This window comes from Neophocaena asiaeorientalis, unplaced genomic scaffold, assembly GCF_003031525.2.
Source record: "Neophocaena asiaeorientalis asiaeorientalis breed wild unplaced genomic scaffold, Neophocaena_asiaeorientalis_V1.1 scaffold781, whole genome shotgun sequence".
Taxonomy (NCBI): Eukaryota; Metazoa; Chordata; class Mammalia; order Artiodactyla; family Phocoenidae; genus Neophocaena; species Neophocaena asiaeorientalis.
Window position 1 is genome coordinate 425,093 of NW_020172994.1, and position 21,503 is coordinate 446,595.

A 21,503-nucleotide genomic window follows, 5' to 3' on the forward strand; every position below is an offset into this window, starting at 1 on the left:
TAGCTGATTCACTTTGTTATAAAGCAGAAACTAACACACCATTGTAAAGCAATTATACTCCAATAAAGATGTTAAAAAAAAAAAAGAAACTATTAAGTTATTTTAAGTCAACTTAGATATCATAATGAACTTCTATAGACTGGAAGATTAAATAAAATAGTACAGATATAAGAGCTATTTTTCAGCAATAACATAAAAAATATTCACCTGTATTACAAAGAAAGTAGAGACTTGAATATACACTACCTAAGAAAGAAAAATTTTTTCATTTATCTGGACACAAATTCTATAGAGAATTGACATGGTTTGGTGGAGTGGAGAGGGAACAAGGCATCAATGGAGAAGGAGCTTCAAAGTAAGGTACTACATGAGCTCCCGGATCAGCCTGGGGTCCCTCCAGGTTTCAGCTAAAAATGCCTTTAGAAAAAAAAGTCCTAGTTCATGACATAATATAAATCTTAACTGATCACAAGCCTATCCTAGTAAAACTAGATGTAAAAGGGCTGTCAGAATTAGGTGTTGTAGAAGCCGGGACAGCAGTTAACTTCAGCGACTGGAGAACAGAGGTTCCTGGTTGGTAGGAGCACTCTTTTACTGGGTACACAGGTGCGCCCACTTTGTGAGAATTCATCTCTACATTCACCAGTCAGCACGTATATCATACTTAAATTTAAATTAAATTTTTTTTAATTCCCTGGCAGTCCAGTGGTTAAGACTCGGAGTTTTCACTGCCGTGGGCCTGGGTTCAATCAATCCCTCAGGGAACTAAGATCCCACAAGCCACACATCACTGCCAAAAGAAAAAACAAAATTTTTTTAAATGACTAAATTTGGCCAGGCTCTAGATCAACAATCAGAAGTGATACATTTATTATCTTTAAGTTCTGAATACCTACTTCCAGAACTTCCATCCAACATGATGATGATATTTGCTCCTCTAATCTTCCCTTAAGCCATATACACACATTTCTAGAATACACAACTTACTTGATACTGAAAAATCAGCAATTCAGTACCATAATTTCAACATGATATGCTAATCATGTGCTCAAATGTTTTACATCAACAAAGTTAATGTCTCAATATAGCCACTGCATGTATATGTAAACAGAAATGACCAGCAAAATAGGGCTTCCCTTCTCTCTGCTGAGGGAAAGGGATCTGTGCAAGGTAGGAATCCAGGGAGACTTTCCCATTTCACTCCACATACAGGACTTATATATTGTTTGACTCTTCCTCAGTGAGAATGTACTCATGTATTGCTTTTAATGGAGTCCACCTTAATAAATTTTTTAAATGAATATTTTAACTCAGCATAGTTTGGAGTCTCACTGCATAATTTCACTTAACTGCCTAAAAGATATACCTAAATATGTTCTTTTTCTTTAACCTGTTCAAATACCCAACCACTCTGGAAATGGTTAGGCCTTGGGAAGAGCACCCAAGAGGAGCACTTTTCAACCCTCTAGCATTCAATTATGATTTGCTTATAGACAAGATACTTTAAAAAACCAAAAATGGGAAATAACGTAGGTGGTCAGATTTAGATTTAAACACTGTCTCCTCCAAGTCATCTTTTCTGGGAGCCGGAATAGAAAGATACCTGTATGTACAAACTTTCCACTTACAAATTCTCAAATTCAGAAACAAAATGTGTTCAGGAGCAAGAGCTCTGAACTCTGTTACAACCAAAAGGCAGTGCTGGTAAGCAGCAAATTACTTATTTTAGTTCATTTTCTCTATTAAAAGATGCTTCCTATGCTTGGGCTTAATTTTTAGTTTTAACACTATTAACTCTACTGCATAGTGGGCCAAAAACAATGTTTTGCAATGGGAATAAAAGTAAAGATTACCTTAAAATTGAAAATGGTAAAATAATGGTCAAAAAAGAACTGACAATACAAAACTATAAAAAATGAAAAATTTTATTGACATTTCGTAAGCGAAAAAATTAAAATGTGACATGTAAAAAAATGCAGTATCTATAAAATCATCAATTAGCAAGCAAGGATAAAAAAATGACTCATTAAATAAAAGAACTCTGACATAATTTAGAAGAAGGGAGTGAAACTGTTACTGATGCACCAACCAGGGATGACTACAGATACAACCTTTTCCAATCCACACAATCTAAGAAAGACTGATGGGCTGCTAAGTGTAGATGTCAAGGTTACTAAGGGGTCCTCCTTCTAACACTTGTGAAGATCATCAAGGATGGAGATTTCCCACCTCAACATTTTTCAATGCAGTCAAAATTGTTCTATGTTTGAAAAACACTCCTCATAGAATATGTATTTGAAATAAGGACAATAGTTTTAGAGCCAGGTTTTCCTATCTGGGAGAATTACATTCAGGGAAGCAATCTTAAATAACCCCTCACTGAGTCACTATGGACTTACACATAAAACCATTTATTCACTAGAATCTATCTTGTCCTTAAGTAGGAGACCGCCTATGTTACACTGCTAGGGTTCCGAAATTGTCCTAACAGCTACCAAAAGGCAGAAAATCATGAATACAAGTACACTTGTCCCTCAGTATCCACAGAGGATTGGTTGCAGTACCCACTGTGGATACCAAAATCTGAGGATGCTCAAGCCCCTTACAGTCAGTCCTCCATATCCATGGTTACAGGACCGACAGTATACTTATTGAAAAAAATCTGAGTACGGGCAGACCTGTGCAGTTCAAACCTGTGTTGTTCAAGGGTCGACCGTAAACCAAAAGAACCAAAGAACTCCAACCCAGGGAAGCAAATAGTAAATGTACATCTACACCTAGCCTCTATCATATCATAAGCATTTGATATACCTCTTAAAGAGTAAGTCCCAAACGACCCTAGACTGCACCTAAGCTGTCACAGAGCTTCTGTTATAGAGCATCATTATTACTTGTGTTAGGCAGAATTCTAAAAATGGCCTCTCAAGACTTCCTTCCCTAACCCCTGGGACTGTGAATATAAGAAAGCACACCCAGTTACTTTACATGGCAAGGGGACTTGGCAGCTGCAGTTATGGTTACTAATCAGTTGGCTCTAAAATAGGAAGATTATCCTGGACTTCCCTGATGGGCCTAATCTAATCGCATGAGCCCTTCAAAGGCAGATCCCTACCAGCCCCTGCCCCCTGCGCCAGCTGCAGAAGGGGAAAGGCTTGACTCGCCACTGCTGGCTGTGAAGATGGAAGGGGGTCACAAGTAACAACTGGAGAGTGACCGTAAGTCAATGAGAGCAGCTCACGGCCAAAAGTCAAGTAGAAAACCGGGACCTCAGTCCTATAGCTGCAAGGAATTGAATTCTGCCAAATAACAGGAATGAGCTTAAAAGTGGACCCTGAGCTCTAGATGAGAAGACAGCCAGCCAACCCCGACTTCAGCCTTGTGAGATCCTGAGCAGGGAACCTAGTCACACGATGGACTCTGACCTACAGAACTGGGAGATAATAAAAGAGTGAAACACTAAATTTAAGCCACTACATCTGTAGTAATTTGTTATGCATCAAAAGAAAACACTGATGTCTTCTATTCACATTACCTATCAACCAGAATGCCTTGCATACATAACTGGACCCAGTACATTTATGAAGGATGAGGGTTAAGAGCCCTCTTATCAACACAATAAGAGAACTAGCTAAATATTAATGCTACTTCTTTCATCCGTACAGTATGCTTCATGGCATTCAGCTGACAGTAGCTACTCACTCACCAAATATTTGCTAGGTGTCTATATGTACCAGATACTGGGAATACAGCAGTGAACAAAACAGGTATCTGTGCCCTTACAGAGGTTATATTTAGTAAAAATGTTGTAGACAGGGGTTCACTAAGTTCCATACTTACACATGTTAAACACTTCGGCTGGCAGACCAGGCTTCTTTGATACCCACTTCAAGGGTGTAAGGAGACTTGAGCATTTTTATCCCAGCATCTAGCCTACAATATCAGGAAGTCAATCTTAACCCTCTTGGGCCACTATATTCTCAACTGTAAAATGGGCTAATAATATATATTTTACAAGATCATCTGTAACAAATTAATCACATGCATTATATGTTGAAAGACAAAATTATGACACAAAAGAATGTACACAGTATGATTCCATTTATACACAGTTCAAAACACAATTAACCAATATTGTTTAAGGCTGTATATATAAGCAATCATGCTGTTCTTTAAAAAACAAGAGAATAATATGATAGTAGTTACCTCCAAGGGAAAGGAGAAGGCTTGTGAACTGAGAGGGGCAGCTGGTGGGGGAAGGCTGGTGGATGCCAGCAGTGTTCTGGTTCTTAACCTGTGTGGTGATAATGCAGGTGTCTGCCTTATAATTATTTGCTCAACTCTACATGTATATCTTACTTATGTATGCATTATATTTCATACACCTCAAAAAATGCTTTGTAAAAGATCAAGTATTAATATATGGTGGTGAACAATTTGTAGGGAGGGCTTTTTTCCAGTTTCAAAATATTAAAGATTTATAGCCTCTAAAATTTCTACGTAAAATATCTGAGTATCAGATGTCAACCTTATATTCTAGGGCAAAATAACAGGGAAAAGGAGGGAATCTGGCTTTAGAACAATTAGGAACATTATTTTACATAATAAATAAAATTATAATAAAATGCTACTTTTTTCACAATAAAATTTAAAATGATATTTCATTCCTTTATTTTTCATAATAAAATTTAAAATGATATTCCACTCCTCAGTTTACTGTTTCTATAGATACTTTTTATTTCAGGGGAGGAGGAGAAAACTCGTGACCAGGTCAAGAGTAACTGAACCATCTTAGATGGATCAAACAATAAACATCTTAGAAATATCAGTAACTGAAGGAGCACTTTCAAAGGAAGTCAGCTATCTCAAAACCATTTATAAACCAGCAATTAACTGTATATTCTGTAGAAGAATAAGAACACATTTAATGACTCTATTTTCTTTACCTTACGCTCATTTTCTCTTTTCTTGTAATCTTCTATGACCAACTCTTTCTCTCCTCTCTCTGCTCATAATTTTAGTTAAAACGGCATTAAAAGTACCTGAGTATGTGCTTAGCCCAACCTCATTAACACACAAGTAACCTTTAACCCTTACTCAGTTTTTACTGATTCCCACCAAAAACAATTCATGATGTTCCACAAAAAAAATTTAAGAGACTAATTCAAAAATAAGCTCTTCAAAGACAGACTCCATAACAATTATCATCTAGATACAATGGAAAGTACAGGAAATTAGATGTTAGACATCTTGTATGCAAGTCTGTATGCTCCATGAATGACTACCTGCATAACCCGGGGCAAGTCCCTTCACCTCTGAGTATCAGTTTCCTCATCTATTATATCTGCCCCACTGATCTTATAGGCTTGTTTCTATATTAAAAATATAAAAGATCTTTGCGAACTCTGAAGCCTTCTAGAAATGTTACCATCATTTTCTGTATCTGTAGTGCCTAGAACATAGGTACCCTAACAAATGTTTCTTACTGACAACTGCAATTGTAATGAATTCAAAGAACTTCACTGTTCTTGCATCAACATTCAGTTTAATATTGACGATTAGGTTAGGCATTGAGAACAAGCTGAATCACTGTCTTATGAAAGCCAAGCTTTTCTAGAGAACACACACCTCGCACAGTGAGGGCAGCCATCCTTCAGCCCCAGGACACTGCTGGAGAGGGCGGCACAGCACGTGAGAGGACTCGGAACCTCCACACGCACTCTGGTAATAATACCTTCACATCTCACCTTCCCTTTTGGGGGAAAGAATCTCTGGTCCCTACAGTGTCCACCCAGTCCACAAGGCCTCCTTCAGGGCCCTGGGGCACTGCCATGGCACTCAGACCCAGAGACCAGGCCTCGACCCTATGCCCTTTCTTTGCCCTGGAATGTGGTGTGTGTGGTGGTCCCTGTGGTGGAAGATGGAGGCGGGTCAGGAGTCTGTCAGGGCACAGGCCGTTCCCAGGCCCTCCCAGCCGTGGCCCCTGGCAAACACTGGGCAGAGTTGATGAGGCTGCCACCCACCACTCTGCTCCAGCTACCTGTGGCTGAGGGTTCCTAGAGACCCCTTTAACCTCCCCAATACTAAGAAACTACAGTATTGTAATACTGTGGTTTTTTTCCTTTGGTGCCAGAGTATATAGCCTGGGTGCTGGAGGTTGCACTGTGTTTTTTACATATATAATGTATATATAAAATAATATTATTAATAATGTTATAATAATATACATATCATGTACAGTGTGTGTGTGTGTGTGTGTGTATATATATATATATGTATTTTTTAAAAAAAGATTGCTGTCATGTAGGACAGCAGGTTTCAGACTGTCCTAGGGAAACCACAAATTTATATTTTCATATAAAACTCCTAAATCACAAATGTAGAAAACCCAAATAAGAAACGTTTCCATCTCAGAGCCACTGAATTTGCTGTTTGCTCTCTGCTTGGAACACTCCCCCCCAGGTTTCTGTGTGACCTGCTCCCTCCCTCGGTTCCAGCCTCTGCTCAAGTATCGCCATCCTCGACATCTTCAACATCCTCAAGGAGGCCTTCCTTGGCCACCATCTAGAGAGGCGCGCACACGCACTCCAACCACGCTCATGCCCTCGCTTTGCTTTACGTCCCCCCACGGGATGTAACCTGTTATCAGAAGCACTGGCATCAGGTTTTGTGTTTTACATCCATTTAATATCTATTTCCTTTAGTAGAATGAAGGGAAAGTAGTTTGCTTCGTTCACAAATGTACTTCTAAAGCCTAAAGTAGTGCCTGACATATACTAAGTGCTCAGTAAAGTATCTGTTGAGCAAAAGGTTATCAAAGATTGTTGACTGCCACATACAGGCAATGAACTTGGAAATGTGAACAATAATATATATGAAAATAGTCACACTGGCATGTTCTTCCACTTAGGAAAGCTTAAACCTGTTGTCACTTTTCAACAAGCTTATGAACCTAGCATGTTGATCAGTGCAGGCATCCAAGCCACTGGAAGGATACGAGAAGCGGTCGTTCCATGTTGCTCTCTCCACGTACTCCAACATGACCACAGCTTTGATTGTCGTGAGGAGTTTGTTCCAGGTTTCATCAAAATCCACTACTCTTGGTTTCAAAGACATTGTGCAAGTTTAGTGTTGAAATCTGTTAATTAAAAACAACGGTAACGTTAGCATGAATTCTACAAGGTCAGTTACTTGTTTCTAAAGCACCACATAACTAGACAGCATGCTGCACGGAAGGGGTGAGACCAGAACCTGGCACGTGGTGAGAACAATAAACACTGGCTGCCATCTTTTCATGACTGTCCAGACAAGGAACTCCACAGCATATGTGCATTCACTGCAAACTCTAGGAAATAAAAAGCTTTTAGCACAAATTATTTATAACCCAGGGTGGTCCAAAGATTGAGTTTAATTTGCTGAGAGAAAGAAGCTGGGACCTAATGAGCCAAAAAGTTAACTTCCATCATGAGAAATGCACAAGAGATACTCAATAAAAAGGTTTTGGCCCCAAATCCTTGTGGTTTGCACTCCTTAAACTGGAGACTGAGACCATATATGAGAAAACACAAGACAATTAAAGGGTTTATTTTCCTGGAGCATCAGTTTAACTAGATTCCAAATCCTTTTCAATATCACACCAGAAGAACAGAATTAAAAAGAGAAACCTCTTAAAGTTAATTGCACAGGGAGCACCTTTCCGGCACATGCCTTCACATCTTCCTCAAAGTTTTCCCTCGTTACTAGGACTGTGAAGCACCAAGCTAGTCTGTAGCCAGGGCCAAACAAGGAGGAAACATTCTTCCTCCTGTGTCCCGCTGTGGTAAAAAAGGAGGTAGGGAGACAGTGGGGAGAAGGGGGGAATGCACAGAGAGAAAGGAAAGAAGAGACAAGGGGAGGAGACCAGCTGCACGGTCCCAGCCCACAAACTGGAGGTGGCCCTGGGCCCTTCTTACGTTTCTGTCCTGTGAAGAAAAGAACTCAAGAGGAGTCCAAGGAAGGGAAGAAAAAGAATCAGAGAAGCCAAACAAAAACCCAAAAGAGGGTGTGCCACACTAAATCAACCCTCTTTCTTCAACATACCAGGGACTCCACCTACAAGCCTTAAACTTCCTCTAACTACCGAGAATGGATTAGCAGTAGTTCCTGTGTGTGTGTCTGTGTGTGTGTGTGTGTGTGTGTGTGTGTGTGTGTGTGTGTGTGTGTTGGGGGGGGGGGGGGCACTGCTAAGGGTATGACTACCAGGAGGTGAGATCATCAGGGGCCATTGTGGAGGCTGATGTGTGTGTGTGTGTGTGTGTGTGTGTGTGTGTGTGTGTGTGTGTGTGTGTGTGTACTGGGGGAAGGGGGAAACCTAAAGCTCCAGCTCTAAATCAGAAAGTTAACCTTAACTCCGTCTCACCCTTATTCACACATCCTATCTAACTGTGTTACTCAATACTTCTTAAATCCATCCATTCCTGTACAACCCTATGAATGCTCTGAGATCAGGCCCTCAGCAGTTCCAGTTTGTATTAATCTTTATCAAAGAAATACTAACAACTGTTAATATTTACGCAGTACTTACTATAAGCCAAACACAAATCTAAGTGCTTTATATAAATTCACTTAATCCTCCCAACAAACTGATTAGGTAGGGTCCGATGTTCTCCCCATTTTCTAGATAAGAAAACTGATCACAGAGTGATTAAGAAACTTGCTTTAAGGTCATGGAGCTATTCAGACCCGTGCTGTAACCCCTGCCCTCAACTGCAATATACAACTATACTGCCTTACTAACATCCTTAGTGAGTACTTAGATACATGCCAGGTGTTGTACTAGGCTGACGATACTGTGGTCAATAAACAAAGTTCTTGACCTTCAAGAAGGTTAGACTCTTGGATCTGGCACTCAGAAACAAAAATAACCTATGTAAACCACAGAGCTGACCATGTCACTCTGATACTGAAAGCTGTTTGTGATTGTCCACTATAGACAGCATCCGGTTTAAGCTCATTGGCAACATGACCCACCAAGCTTCCATGGTTTGACCTTGGACTAAAGCACCTCTCCACCTTGCTCTTCTCATGGGACTCTCTTCCTTGACATCATAATCTGGTAACTTCTCTGCTTAGAGGTCACTGAACACAACAGGCTGATTCACACACCCTGCCTTTTATCCTCATTGTTTTCTGTACCTAAAATTCTTCTCTTCTCCTTGCCTCCCCCTTTCCACCCATTCCCCTAACTCCTACTGATAGTTCAGCCTTGGCCCAGAATATCTGCTTTCAAGAAATTTTCTGGGCCCACTTAAGCTAGGTAAGGTGCCCTCTTATGCATTACTTGAGAACTCTATGTTTAACCTCTATTAGAGGATTAAACCATGCTCAACTGTGATTATCTGAGTGTTTCTTCAAGGTAGGGACTATTCTGTAACTGTCTATCAAAAAGCTGTCACTGTCTGCTTCACAATCCTTTCCTCCCCTTATAAAAATAGAATCATACTACACACCCTGCTTATAAATTATTTTAATGGTTGCACAGATTACCTTTTAGCTTTATTGAAGTTTTAGCAGAATCAGACTGGCATTGACTTCTCTGCTGAGACCAACAGGTTCCTGATAGAATGGGTTTATGTGCAGTGATAATCCATTCTTAGATGGGTGGAAAATGTGGACACCAAGGTGAGAGAAGCCTTCATCTTATTTCAATTGTTTAAATGATTGTTTACTCATGGAGCATTTATGTAAGGATGTGAAAGAGAGAGGGCAAAGAAAGAAACAAGACCACGACCACCACACTGTTCTTCTCCACTTCCCAAACTGTCAGACAACTCACAAGAATACATGAGTCTTGTTTTCATTCCTGTGCCACATCATGTCTTTCACCTGGTGTCCTGTCAGGACCACTTCCATCCCCAGTCAGTGAGACTATGTCCTACTGAGCACCTGCAAAGTTCAAATCTCACATTACTACAGTTTCCTCTAGCTTTCTTCTGGGTCCATTCATGAAATGTTAGGGTTTTTAACACTTTGGCACACAGGTACTGTGCCTATGGCCCCTAAAAATAAATCATAGGCTCCAAATTTTAAAAAAAAATTGAAAAATAAAAATTCATGTTTACTTATGTTTCCAGATAACATTATGACAATATTTTATGACAATAACATTTAAGAAATTTTCATTACATTTGAAAATGATTCCTAGATTAGATTTTCTCACTTAGAGCACCATTTCTAAGTATGTATGGCTGTCAATAATAGTAAGTTAAATAATCACAAAAGTGATTTATAAAAACATAGTTACCATATGACCCAGCAATTCCACTCCTATGCAAGAGAAAACATGTCCACACAAAAACCTGGACGCAAATGTTCAGAGCAGCATTATTCATAAAGGCCAAAAAAGTGGAAATAACTCAAATGTCTATCGAGCAATAAATGGATAAACAAAATGCAGTACATCCATACAACAGATTATTATTCTGTAATACAAGAGAATGGAGTACTGATAGATGCTACAATACAGATGAACCTTGAAAACACACTATGTGAATAAAGTTGGTCACAAAAGACCACGTTTTAGGATTCCACTTACGTACATGAAATATCCAGAATAGGCAAATCCATAGACACAGGAAGTATTTTAGTGGTTGCACAGGGCTAGAGGACTTGGAGGAAAATGGGAAGTGATTGCTAATTAGGTGATGAAAATGTTCTAGTATTGATTGTCATCATGTTTGTACAACCCTGTGAATGCGCTAAAAACCACTGAATTGTACAGTTCAAGAGTACACTGAAATGGTATGTGAAGCATAACTCAATAAAGCTGTTAGACATTTAAGGTGAAATAATCATATCAAAAACTTTGGAGCGGGCTTCCCTGGTGGCGCAGTGGTTGAGAGTCCGCCACGGGTTCATGCCCCGGTCCGGGAAGATCCCACATGCTGCAGAGCGGCTGGGCCCGTGAGCCATGGCCGCTGAGCCTGCACGTCCGGAGCCTGTGCTCCACAACCAGAAAGGCACGCATACCGCAAAAAAACAAACAAACAAAAAAAAAACTTTGAAGCAATTTAACGTGGAGGGGAGGGGAGAAAAGGTATATTTACATGGTTGCAAATTCTGAAATCTCAGTCTCCCTCTCACTCCCATGCTCTAGTCACCAGCTCCCATCACCAGAGGCATATATTATATGTGTCTGGGGGTATTTTATACATATATATTGTTATTTCCCCTTTTTACATAATTGAATATAGAGAGGGTCTTTTTCTACTTGTTTTACATAAATGGTATTACACTGCTTACTTAACAATATATTCACTTAACAGTATATTTGGGAAAGTATTCCATTTTAATACACAAGGGTTTCTTTAATCTTAATAGCATTTCATTGTTTGGCTGTATCTGGATTCATTCTACTAAGTTTGATATGATATGTGATGAGTCCTCCAAAATTGAAGTGCCTAGTTTAATATCAGTAATTTTAAATTAAATAGTTTTTTTTTTATGAATTAGTAAGCTCTTTTTTTTTTTTTTTTTTTTTTTTTCTTGGGCCCCTCCAGGAAGCCCAGTAAGCTCTTTTTACATTGACATTAACAAGGTTTTCTTCTAAAGATACTAATAACACAATTTAAGTTACAACTGCTATACTAGTTGATAAGAGAAGAAAATTATACTATTATCATTAACTACTGTTTACTAAATACCTTCTGAATTCCTCCTATGCTATACGTATTATACATATAAGCATTACTAACCATCAACCTGCAAGTCAGCAAAATCCAGACTGCAGGAAACTACTGGATAATCAGATTTCTTCAATAAACTATGCACAGACATAAGAGGAAAAGAGAGAAAAGAAAATGAGAGTGGGAGAGAGATATATGTGGAATGGAAACTGAACTAAAATAGACTAAAAAGGCACATTCATCTACCACAGTGTGACTGATCTTATTTGGATCTAGATTTAAGCTCCTTTTAAAAATTATATTTATGATAACCCTGGAAATTTATAAACTGATGGGATATTTGATGACTTTAAAAAATAATTTTTATAACAATAATTATGAGAGCTTTAAAACTGAGAGTCCTTATCTGTCAGAGACACATGCCAAAATATTTATGGATGTAATAAATGCTGTCTGAGATCTGCTTCAAAATTAAACAGCTTGTTTATGAATTGATAATTGTTGAGAATGAGTGATAAGCACATGAGGGATTATTATAATATGCATTTTCTGTATATGTTTGCAATTTTCCAAAGTAAAAGGGTAAAAAATAAATCTTCACCATCATCATCATTAACAGTTCCATAAATATGGGGGGGAAGCACATAAAAGAAATCAGAAAGCTTAAAAAAAAAGTAGTATTAATCCAAAAGGTCTAACATTCAATTAATATGCATTCTGGAAAATTAGAATGAGGTAATTATCAAAGGAAATATATCCCAGAACTAATGAACATTAGTTTTCCAACTTAAAAGGGCATACTGAATACCCAGAATATTTGATTTTAAAAATAAATAACAAGGCACCTCTTTTTGACACATTAAAACACTGGGGGTAAAGAAAAGATTCCGTAAGTTTTCAGAAAAGAAAAAACGACTACATAAATTAAAGTCTTTAGATTTACAAGAGCAACACTGGAAGCTGGAAGGTAATATAAAGCAATGCCTTCAAAATTCTCAGGGAAAATGACTAACCACCTAGAATTCTCTATCAAGAGTGGTATCAGGGCTTCCCTGGTGGCGCAGTGGTTGAGAGTCCGCCTGCCAATGCAGGGGACGTGGGTTCGTGCCCTGGTCCGGGAGGATCCCACATGCCGCGGAGCGGCTGGGCCCGTGAGCCATGGCCGCTGAGCCTGCGCGTCCGGAGCCTGTGCTCCGCAACCGGAGAGGCCACAACAGTGAGAGGTCCGCGTACCGCAAAAAACAAACAAACAAACAAACAAAAACTTCAACAAGATACCACTATACACTTATTAGAATGGCTCAAAAATTCTGACAGTATCAAATGCAGATGAGGACATGGAGCAACTGAAACTCTCATTTGCTGCAGGTGGGAATTTAAAATGAAATAACCACTTAGGCAGTTTCTATTAAAATTAAGCATACACTTCCCATGTGACCCAGCAATCCCATTCCTGGCTATCTATAGATGAGAAATGAAGACATACATTTACAGAAAAACCTAAACACAAAATTTTAGAGCACCTTTTTTCATGACTACCAAAACCCAGAAACCCAAATGTGCCATCAACTAGTGAATGGAAAACAAAATGTGGTGCTTTCACACAATGGTGTACTATTCAACATTAAAATGGAACAAATCACTGATATGTGGACAACAATGGATGATTCTCAAAAGCATTATGCCAAGTGAAAGCAGACAGACTCATTAGGCTACGTATTGTATGGTTGCTGAAAAAGGCAAAAATATAAGGACATACATCAGATCACTGGTTGCCAGAGACTCAGGATGGACTACAAAGGAGCAAATAGGAAACTTCTGGGGTGATAAAATATTCTGTATCTTGATTGTGGTGGTGGTGATGTGACCATATAAATTTGTCAAAATTCAAATAACTGTGTATCTTTTTAGGGTGAATTTTACTATGTGTAAGTTATACCTCAATAAACCTGACCCCTCAAACTCAACATGTCCATCCATTTCCAGTATTTCACATCTTAATAAATATTTTCATACATCTAGCTCAAGGTAGAAATTTTATTAATCATTCTTGATTTCTCTTACTCTCTTCTTCAAATCAATGAATAAGTCCTGTCAACCCTATCTTCTAACCATTTCTTGAATCCAACCACTACTTCCCATTCCCACTGACATCACCCTAATCCAAACCACCACCTCTCACCCAACTACTGCCTCCTAAATGAGCCACCTGTATCCTCTTTTGCCCCCTTGTTACACTCCAAATACTGTGGCCAATGTAAGCTTTCCAAAAATGCAAGTCTGATAATATCATACCCTCTGCTTACAATTCTTCAAAGACTTTTAACTTACAATCCTTATTATCTATCAATTATCATTTAAGAAAAAAATAAAACTTCTCTGTGCTTTCTTATCACTGACTTCCCATGAAAGTCAATAAATACTTTACTAATATTCTGACAACAAAGACTTTTAAATCAGTTACCAGTTCTAAGAGAATAGCTAGGTAATCCAAAGTAAAGACGAAAATAAAGAAGCAATCAGGAAAATCAAATTAATAAGCTATCCAGATTTCTGATAGCAATGTTCTAAAATCTCTTCTGCTTTTAAAGTTTTTCTCCTCATACACATACCTCACTCCTCAGAACACTGAAAGGTGACCTGTCACTAACCTTTCCTTTCTCCTGAAAATCTTAACTTTCCAGTGAGTTTTAGGTACTGAGGCTGAAACAGCTCCAAAATAACATGGTACTGCCCCAAAGTATGATGTGTTAACACAGCCTAACAAAATTCCCACTCCAAAAATGTTTAAAAAACAAAGTTACTAGTAATAGCAGAAATACAAAAGATATAACTTTGCAAAGATCAGATGGATTTTAATTTGGAGTGATACTGTGTAGTTCTTCACTTAGACATTTTTCATACAAAGAAGTGACTCGGATAATTACATTTCAGCAGGTAAAGCAGTAACAGAATCTCAAAACATTCCATTTTAAGTCTAGAACTGACGTTGGTGCATAATTAGATATTTTATTTGAAGTATAAACTATTTTAGTAAAATGTATAACCATGTTTAACATACTGATCAGTATGACTACAGCTTAACTACTGATAAACATTTCAGTTGCCTTCCAAAAGTATAATTATCAATAATGTAAATGGCTAAATGCTTAAAGTTGTGAGTCTCTTTTTAGTTAAAAAAACAAAACAAAACCAAAAAACTAGCAAATGATAATTTTTTATTTCAGTATTGATCAGTACCAGCAACAAAAATTTGGCATTCCAAAAATTACCAAAAAGATATAATACTGGGGACTAAAAAAATTTCAGGTAAGTCAACATACCATAGTTAGTTTTCAAAATGACATTCAGGGGGCTTATTGAGCAGGTTATATTCTAAATACACAAAATAAGGAAAATACTTAAGACCCAATCAAAGAGCATTATTAACTTTGCAATATTTTCCATTTCAAGGGCTGTCTCTAGTGTACACTGAGCAAAAATGCTACCATGATTTCATATGAAAATAAGCTCCAAGAACGCATCTAAATACTTTCATCTTACTGTACTGAATGTGCGATCCATTAGCTATAGCCAAGAGGTACCTTTGTTAGTTGGAGGCTCAGGGTACAAAGCTTACTGTTGCAATGAGGTTTGACACACAAGCTCCACACCACAAATGTCATCTCCATCACATGACTTTCCTACTTAAGAATTTCTAGTAGTATGCTTAAAAAAAAAAAAAGGAGGAAACTGGTGTAGAAAACAGTAAAGAGAAATACAGCAGTCTGTCATCCCAGTTGGCAAAATGTATAGTGCAAGATGAAAACCTCAGTCTCAAAAAAAGGGAAGGGGGACAGTGGTAAGTAGGGAATGTACTTATAATACAACAAAAAAGTTACAGAAGACATTTGCTTCCAAAATAAAGCTAATTTGACCAGAATTAAAGACCTTTCTCTCCTCAATGAACTTGAGACTCTCCCACACATCTACACAGACAGTATTTCTTTCCAAGTTTTCACATCGCTCCTATCAGCATGAAGTTTAATGTCTTCTTCACTTGCTCTCTCACTTTTTTCCATTTTTAACAATCTAGGCAAGGAATCTAAGATACCAACCAGCCTTAAACAAAAAAAATTCTTTTTTTTTTTTTGCGGTACACGGGCCTCTCACTGTTGTGGCCTCTCCCGTTGCGGAGCACAGGATCCGGATGCGCAGGCTCAGCGGCCATGGCTCACGGGCCCAGCCGCTCCGCGGCATGTGGGATCTTCCCAGACCGGGGCACGAACCCGTGTCCCCTGCATCAGCAGGCGGACTCTCAACCACTGCGCCACCAGGGAGGCCAAAAAAAAAATTCTTATATACGTATCAGGGTTACGTATAGAGTTAGAGTTAGAGAACCTGAATTTGTCTGAATCTCTCATGGGTAGGCAAGCCCAGTTTGGCATGCAGGCTAGACAAGGCTATGACCAATAAGCCTTTTCACAAATAATCCGAACATTAAGAGTGCATTTTTTTTCTAGGCCTGACTTTCTATCCAAATATTAAAAAGGGTTACTCTAATTATCCTCTCTTTGCACAACCCAATGACTTGCAATATTTGTTATCCTATTCTGAGAGCTAAATTAAGTCACATATATCTAAAAACCTTGGATTCATTATTTTGGTGACTTTATACTACATACATTATTATGACTATTAGAAAAGTATGCTCTATTTCTGTCAGAAAATAGTAGTCATAAATAAAAGGGGACAGCTAGTGTAAATGCTATAGTGCTTGATTGGAATCAGAGTTATCAGTGTGAACTCATGGTTTTTAACACACAAAGATAAAAAGATATAGAAATAAACATAGATATATTGTGTATGCACGGATTAGTATACATATATAGTTCTTGCTCTGCTCACTGAGCGGGCCTAGGAGCAATGACACCCCAGTGGCAATGAACACACATAGCATCCAGATCTTGGTTTCTAGATACCATTCTCCAATAGAAGGAACCAGAGCGTGGAGAAGTGATTGGTTCCAGGGCTGCAGCAGGGAAAATATAAGCCTGGACATCTTATGATGCCAGAAAATAGAAGTGCTTTCCTAAAGAGGATGGGGGATGTCCAAAAGACAAAGAGCTAACCTGAAAGCCACAGTGGAACAATTTGAGCGATAAAATAAATAATGATAGAATTAGATTATAAACCATAGAGTAAAACAAATATCTATGACCCAACACTGATACAAACGAATTACGGAATAAACAAATATGGAGAAGGGACAGTTCTCCCTTATAGAAGAATTCCAATCAATAAGTGTAGAAGGAAATGAGAAAAATATAAAATTGCCATCAGGTGAACACTACTATAATAATTATTACAAGCAAGAACGGTACCAAAGGATGCTGCAATGAATGGGCAAAAATTTGAGAACAGGATTTCTGCACAGTTTCAATCTCCCCCAAGATATCCAGTAATTACAAAGAGAAAAACAGTAACTTTACAAGCAGAGAAATTTATCATTAAGACCTTAATGACAGTCAACATCACCTCTAATAGGATATACTGACACCCTGTATCCTGTGATGTGACGCACTGAGTAGGACTCAGCATCACTTCTCTAGTATTCCTGCCAAAAATGTACAACTTCAATCTAACTATGAGAAAACATCAGACAAACCAAAGTTGAGAGACATTCTACAAAATAACTGACCACACTCATCACAAGCATGAAGGTGATGGAAGATGAGAAAAGACTATCACAGATCAGAAGAGACTAGGGAGACACATGCTAAATGCTGCGTCTGATCCTGGATTGAATCTTGAGAGAGGTAAAGGACATTACAGGAAAAACTGGTGAGATTCAAATAAGGTCTGTAGTTTAACAGTATTGTAACAATGTTAGTTATCCTCATTTTGATCATTGTGCTCTGGTTATGTAAGCTGTTAACATTACAAAAAGCTGGGGGAAAAGTATACTTGGGCTCTTTGTACTATTTGTGCAACTTCTCTGTAAGTCTAAAATTACTCCAACATTTAAAAAACTTGGGGGGACTTCCCTGGTGGTCCAGGGGTTAAGACTCCACACTTTCACTGCAGGGGGCACAGATTCGAAAATTCCACATGCTGCACAGTGCAGCCAAAACTAAATAAATAAAATTTTAAGTATCTTGTACTTTTTTTCAACTGAAGTAAAACAAAGTGGAAAAATTCAAGGAATATCTATACAGGGTAAATCCAACATTTCACTATTTGAAAAGCAACCTACATTGGAACAGGACTTAAGTCACTGAGTTAATAGATATTTATTAAGTATTTACGATATTCAGACCTCTCTCTACCAAGTACTAGAGATGCTGCCTTCAAGAAGCATACAGATGATAAGAGAAACAAAAATGATAAACTATTAGCCTGAATGATGAAAAATTCCGACACACAATCAGGCTATAATCCAATGATTAAATAACAACAGTAACATCATTTACAATGTTAAAGAATATAAATGAAAATCCCTTGGATAACTAAAATCTTCAAATAGGACATTAACATCTATACAGTTACAGAGTTCAAGTAGGCTTAACACGTTCACCACACGTTTCATAGTAATTAGTGTCTAATGCTTCAGAAAGAAATATTAAATATTTTCTACCAAAGATTATATTTCTCCAACCTAGAAACTAGCTGCTTACTTATCTCAGACAAAAAAGAAAACAAAGGAGGTAACAATAACAAAAATAACCACAAGAATCAAACTGAACAAAACAGTTCATAAACAAAACAGTTCATAAATCAAGAACAATCTCAGAAAAAAAAGAGGTAGATCAATTTACATAGGAAGTTATCTGGCTAAAGACAGCTAACTGAAAATCAAAATGCCAACCAATATAAAAAGTATTATAAATTCAGTAGAGAACACAGTAAGTCTGGATTTTTTAATTCTTCAAAATAACAAAGCTTAAAGCAACTTACAGAATATTCCATCTCCCCTCCTCCAGGCCAAACAACAGGGTTTAACTGCACCCAAAAGTTGTTGCAGATGCTAATATCATGATCTTAACACTACTCACTGCCTCCTCAAAATTTTTAAGAATCAAAGGAACTTCACTGCTCTAGTATCTCCAACAGGCCTTTCCAAATACACAGTAGTAACATAGTTTGAATCTATATACAGATCTTCTTCAACTTAAGATCAGGTGACATCCCACTAAACCCATCAGAAGTTAAAAATATTGTTAGGTTGAAATGCATTTAATATACCTAACCTATGAACATCATGGCTTAGCCTAGCCTACCTTAAACGTGCTCAGGACACTTACATGAGTCCACGGTTGGGCAAAATCATCTAACACAAAGCCTACTTTATAATAAAGTATTGAATATCTCATGTAATTTTTTGGCTACTGTACCGAAAGTGAAAAACAGAATGGTTTTATGGGCACAGAATGATTCTACGTATATTGGTTGTTCACCCTCATAATTGCTAGGCTGAATGGGATCTGAGGCTCACTGCCCAGCATCACGAGATTATCATACTCCATATTGCTAGCCCAAGAAAAGATCAAAATTCAAAGTATGGTTTCTACTGAAGGCATATCACTTTTGTACCATCATAAAGTTGAAAAATTGTAAGTCAAACCATCGTAAATCGGGGAAGGTCTGTATTCTTTAAGATAATAACACAAAGATTATGCTAACATCTGCAATGCAATAGAAACATCACTGTTAAGATTCAAACCCAGGCAAAGAGCCAGATCACTCTGAACAAATAGTTTGATTATTAACTGGTTACTGAGAGAGAATTCAGTCATACATCTCAAGTATCAATAACTTGTTATGTCTCATGATAACATTCCAAATTTCTGCTTGTTTTTCTAAGATTTAACATCAGCCAAACTTCTTCAAAATATTAACATTCAAGGGCTTGATCTTGTCATTAATTTATCTGAATTTAACTGACAGTACATACGTGAAAACGCTGCTTTCAATCATAATCAAACATTATTTTAGCATGTAAAGAAAACAGGCAGATAAGGTGAAACACACCCACACACACACACCCACACACACACACACACACACAAACAGTGCAAACTTCTGTAAAAAGCCTCACAAAAATAACAGCTCTTTAAACAACTCCACATTTGCAGTTCCCAAACTCAAAGAGGGCAGGGACCAAATCAGAAAATGTTGCAGTGCCCCAGGACTGTCTCCTCTTCTTTCTACATTCTTTCTTTAGGTGGTCTCATACTGCTTCATAACTTTTAAATACTATTTAATACTCTTAAAAATACAAGATGTCAAAGCAAGGAAAGTATGCTTCCACTTTTGCCAAGTGGGGAGAAGAATCTACACACATTTGCCTACATGTGCACAAAATGTATCTTTGGAAAGATGAGTAAGAAACCACTAACATATTTGGCCTTGACAAAAACTGCAGGGACAAGAAATAGAGGAGATTTTCATTCTATACCCCATCAAACATTTCAAATTCTGAATCAGGTGAATGTAGTTTTTATCCAAACATAATTATAATAAACCAACAGATAAAGGCGGATGACTCCCCATCTCTTTCTCTTACTAGAATTTAAATCTGACGAAGGCAGAGATTTTTGTCTATTTTTTCACTACTATACACCCCCACCGCCTAGTCCACAGCTAGTACTTGAAAACTATTTGCTGAATGGACGAAGGACTCCCTAACCTCTCCACTGAAGTCCAGACGTGTATATCCAACTGCCTGCTTCTCAACTCCACGTGAACATCTAACAGGTCCTATGTAACACGTCCCCTCCAACGCTATCCCCATACAACAACCTGCTTCCCACACTTCCTCCCCATCCCAACACGCGGCATCACCATGCCCCAGGTGAAGCCCCAAACCCAGGAGTCACCCCTGTCCCAACCAACTGCATTCCCATCCAACCATGCCAAATCACTACTTTTAACTGTAAAATATATTTCAAAATCTTTTTTACTTGACTCCAGTCACTACTCAAATCTGCCACAGCCTTCTCACTGGTATCCCTGCTATTCTCCTCTTATCCAAACTCCTTCACAGTCAGATTGTAAACCAGACCATATCACTCCCAGCTTCACAAAAAGGAAATAGCTTTTCAACGTACTTTAAGAATAAAAGCCAAGCAAACTCCTTTGGATAACAGACCTCACATGACCTGACCCCTGGCTACCACCTAACCTCTTCTCTCTCGCGAGAGTCCCAGCTCACCTTCACTGAGTTTCTTTCAATTTGCCGAACCCAAGCTTGAAACCACCTCTAGGGATTTCCATTTACTGTTCCCTCAGACAGGAACACTCTTCCCTCAGACTTCCAAAGGCTAAATCCTTCCCACTTTTCAGGTATCAGGTCAAAAGTCACCTCAGTCAGGTCTTTCCTGACCACAGCATCTGAAGCGGTCTGTCCCAGTCACTACCACAACTCCCTATTTTACTTCCTTTATAGCACTTATGATTCTCTGAAATTGCTTTTATTTCTTAATTACTTTCTGACTTTCCCTTACCTCCCAGAATTGAAGCTCCAGGAAAGCAGAAATTTCATGTGTCTTGTTTATGGTTGTATCCCTAATGCTTCCAGTAATGCTTGGCATACGAATCAGGTGCTTAATAAATATTGAACTGTTAGACAAGGCAAAACTGACTTTAAAGAAGGTCCACAGCATTTAATTTAGTGACAAAATGGTGAAGATAAAAAACATGAATAAACTACCTTTCCATATAAAACACTGAAAAAAATCACCAAAGGGTGGAGAGTGAAGTAAGAGTATTTCAGATGCAAGTGAACATTCAAAGACATAGAGAAGGTATTTTTCACATACTTTGTGCATGCACACTACAGAGATGTTCCCCCAACTTATGAAC

General features: G+C 38.2%; 1 protein-coding gene across 3 annotated transcripts in view; it reads right to left on the reverse strand.

Moving 5' to 3' along the window:
• The window catches only part of CUL2 (cullin 2), an 81,411-nt gene that overhangs the window by 57,550 nt on the left and 2,358 nt on the right, over window positions 1-21,503 (reverse strand). For all 3 annotated transcript variants that reach the window (XM_024742281.1, XM_024742280.1, XM_024742279.1), the window contains exon 2: window positions 6,995-7,135. In XM_024742281.1, the coding sequence (XP_024598049.1) occupies window positions 6,995-7,113 (119 nt within the window). In that variant the 5' untranslated portion in view covers window positions 7,114-7,135. The remainder of the gene's footprint in view (window positions 1-6,994; window positions 7,136-21,503) is intronic.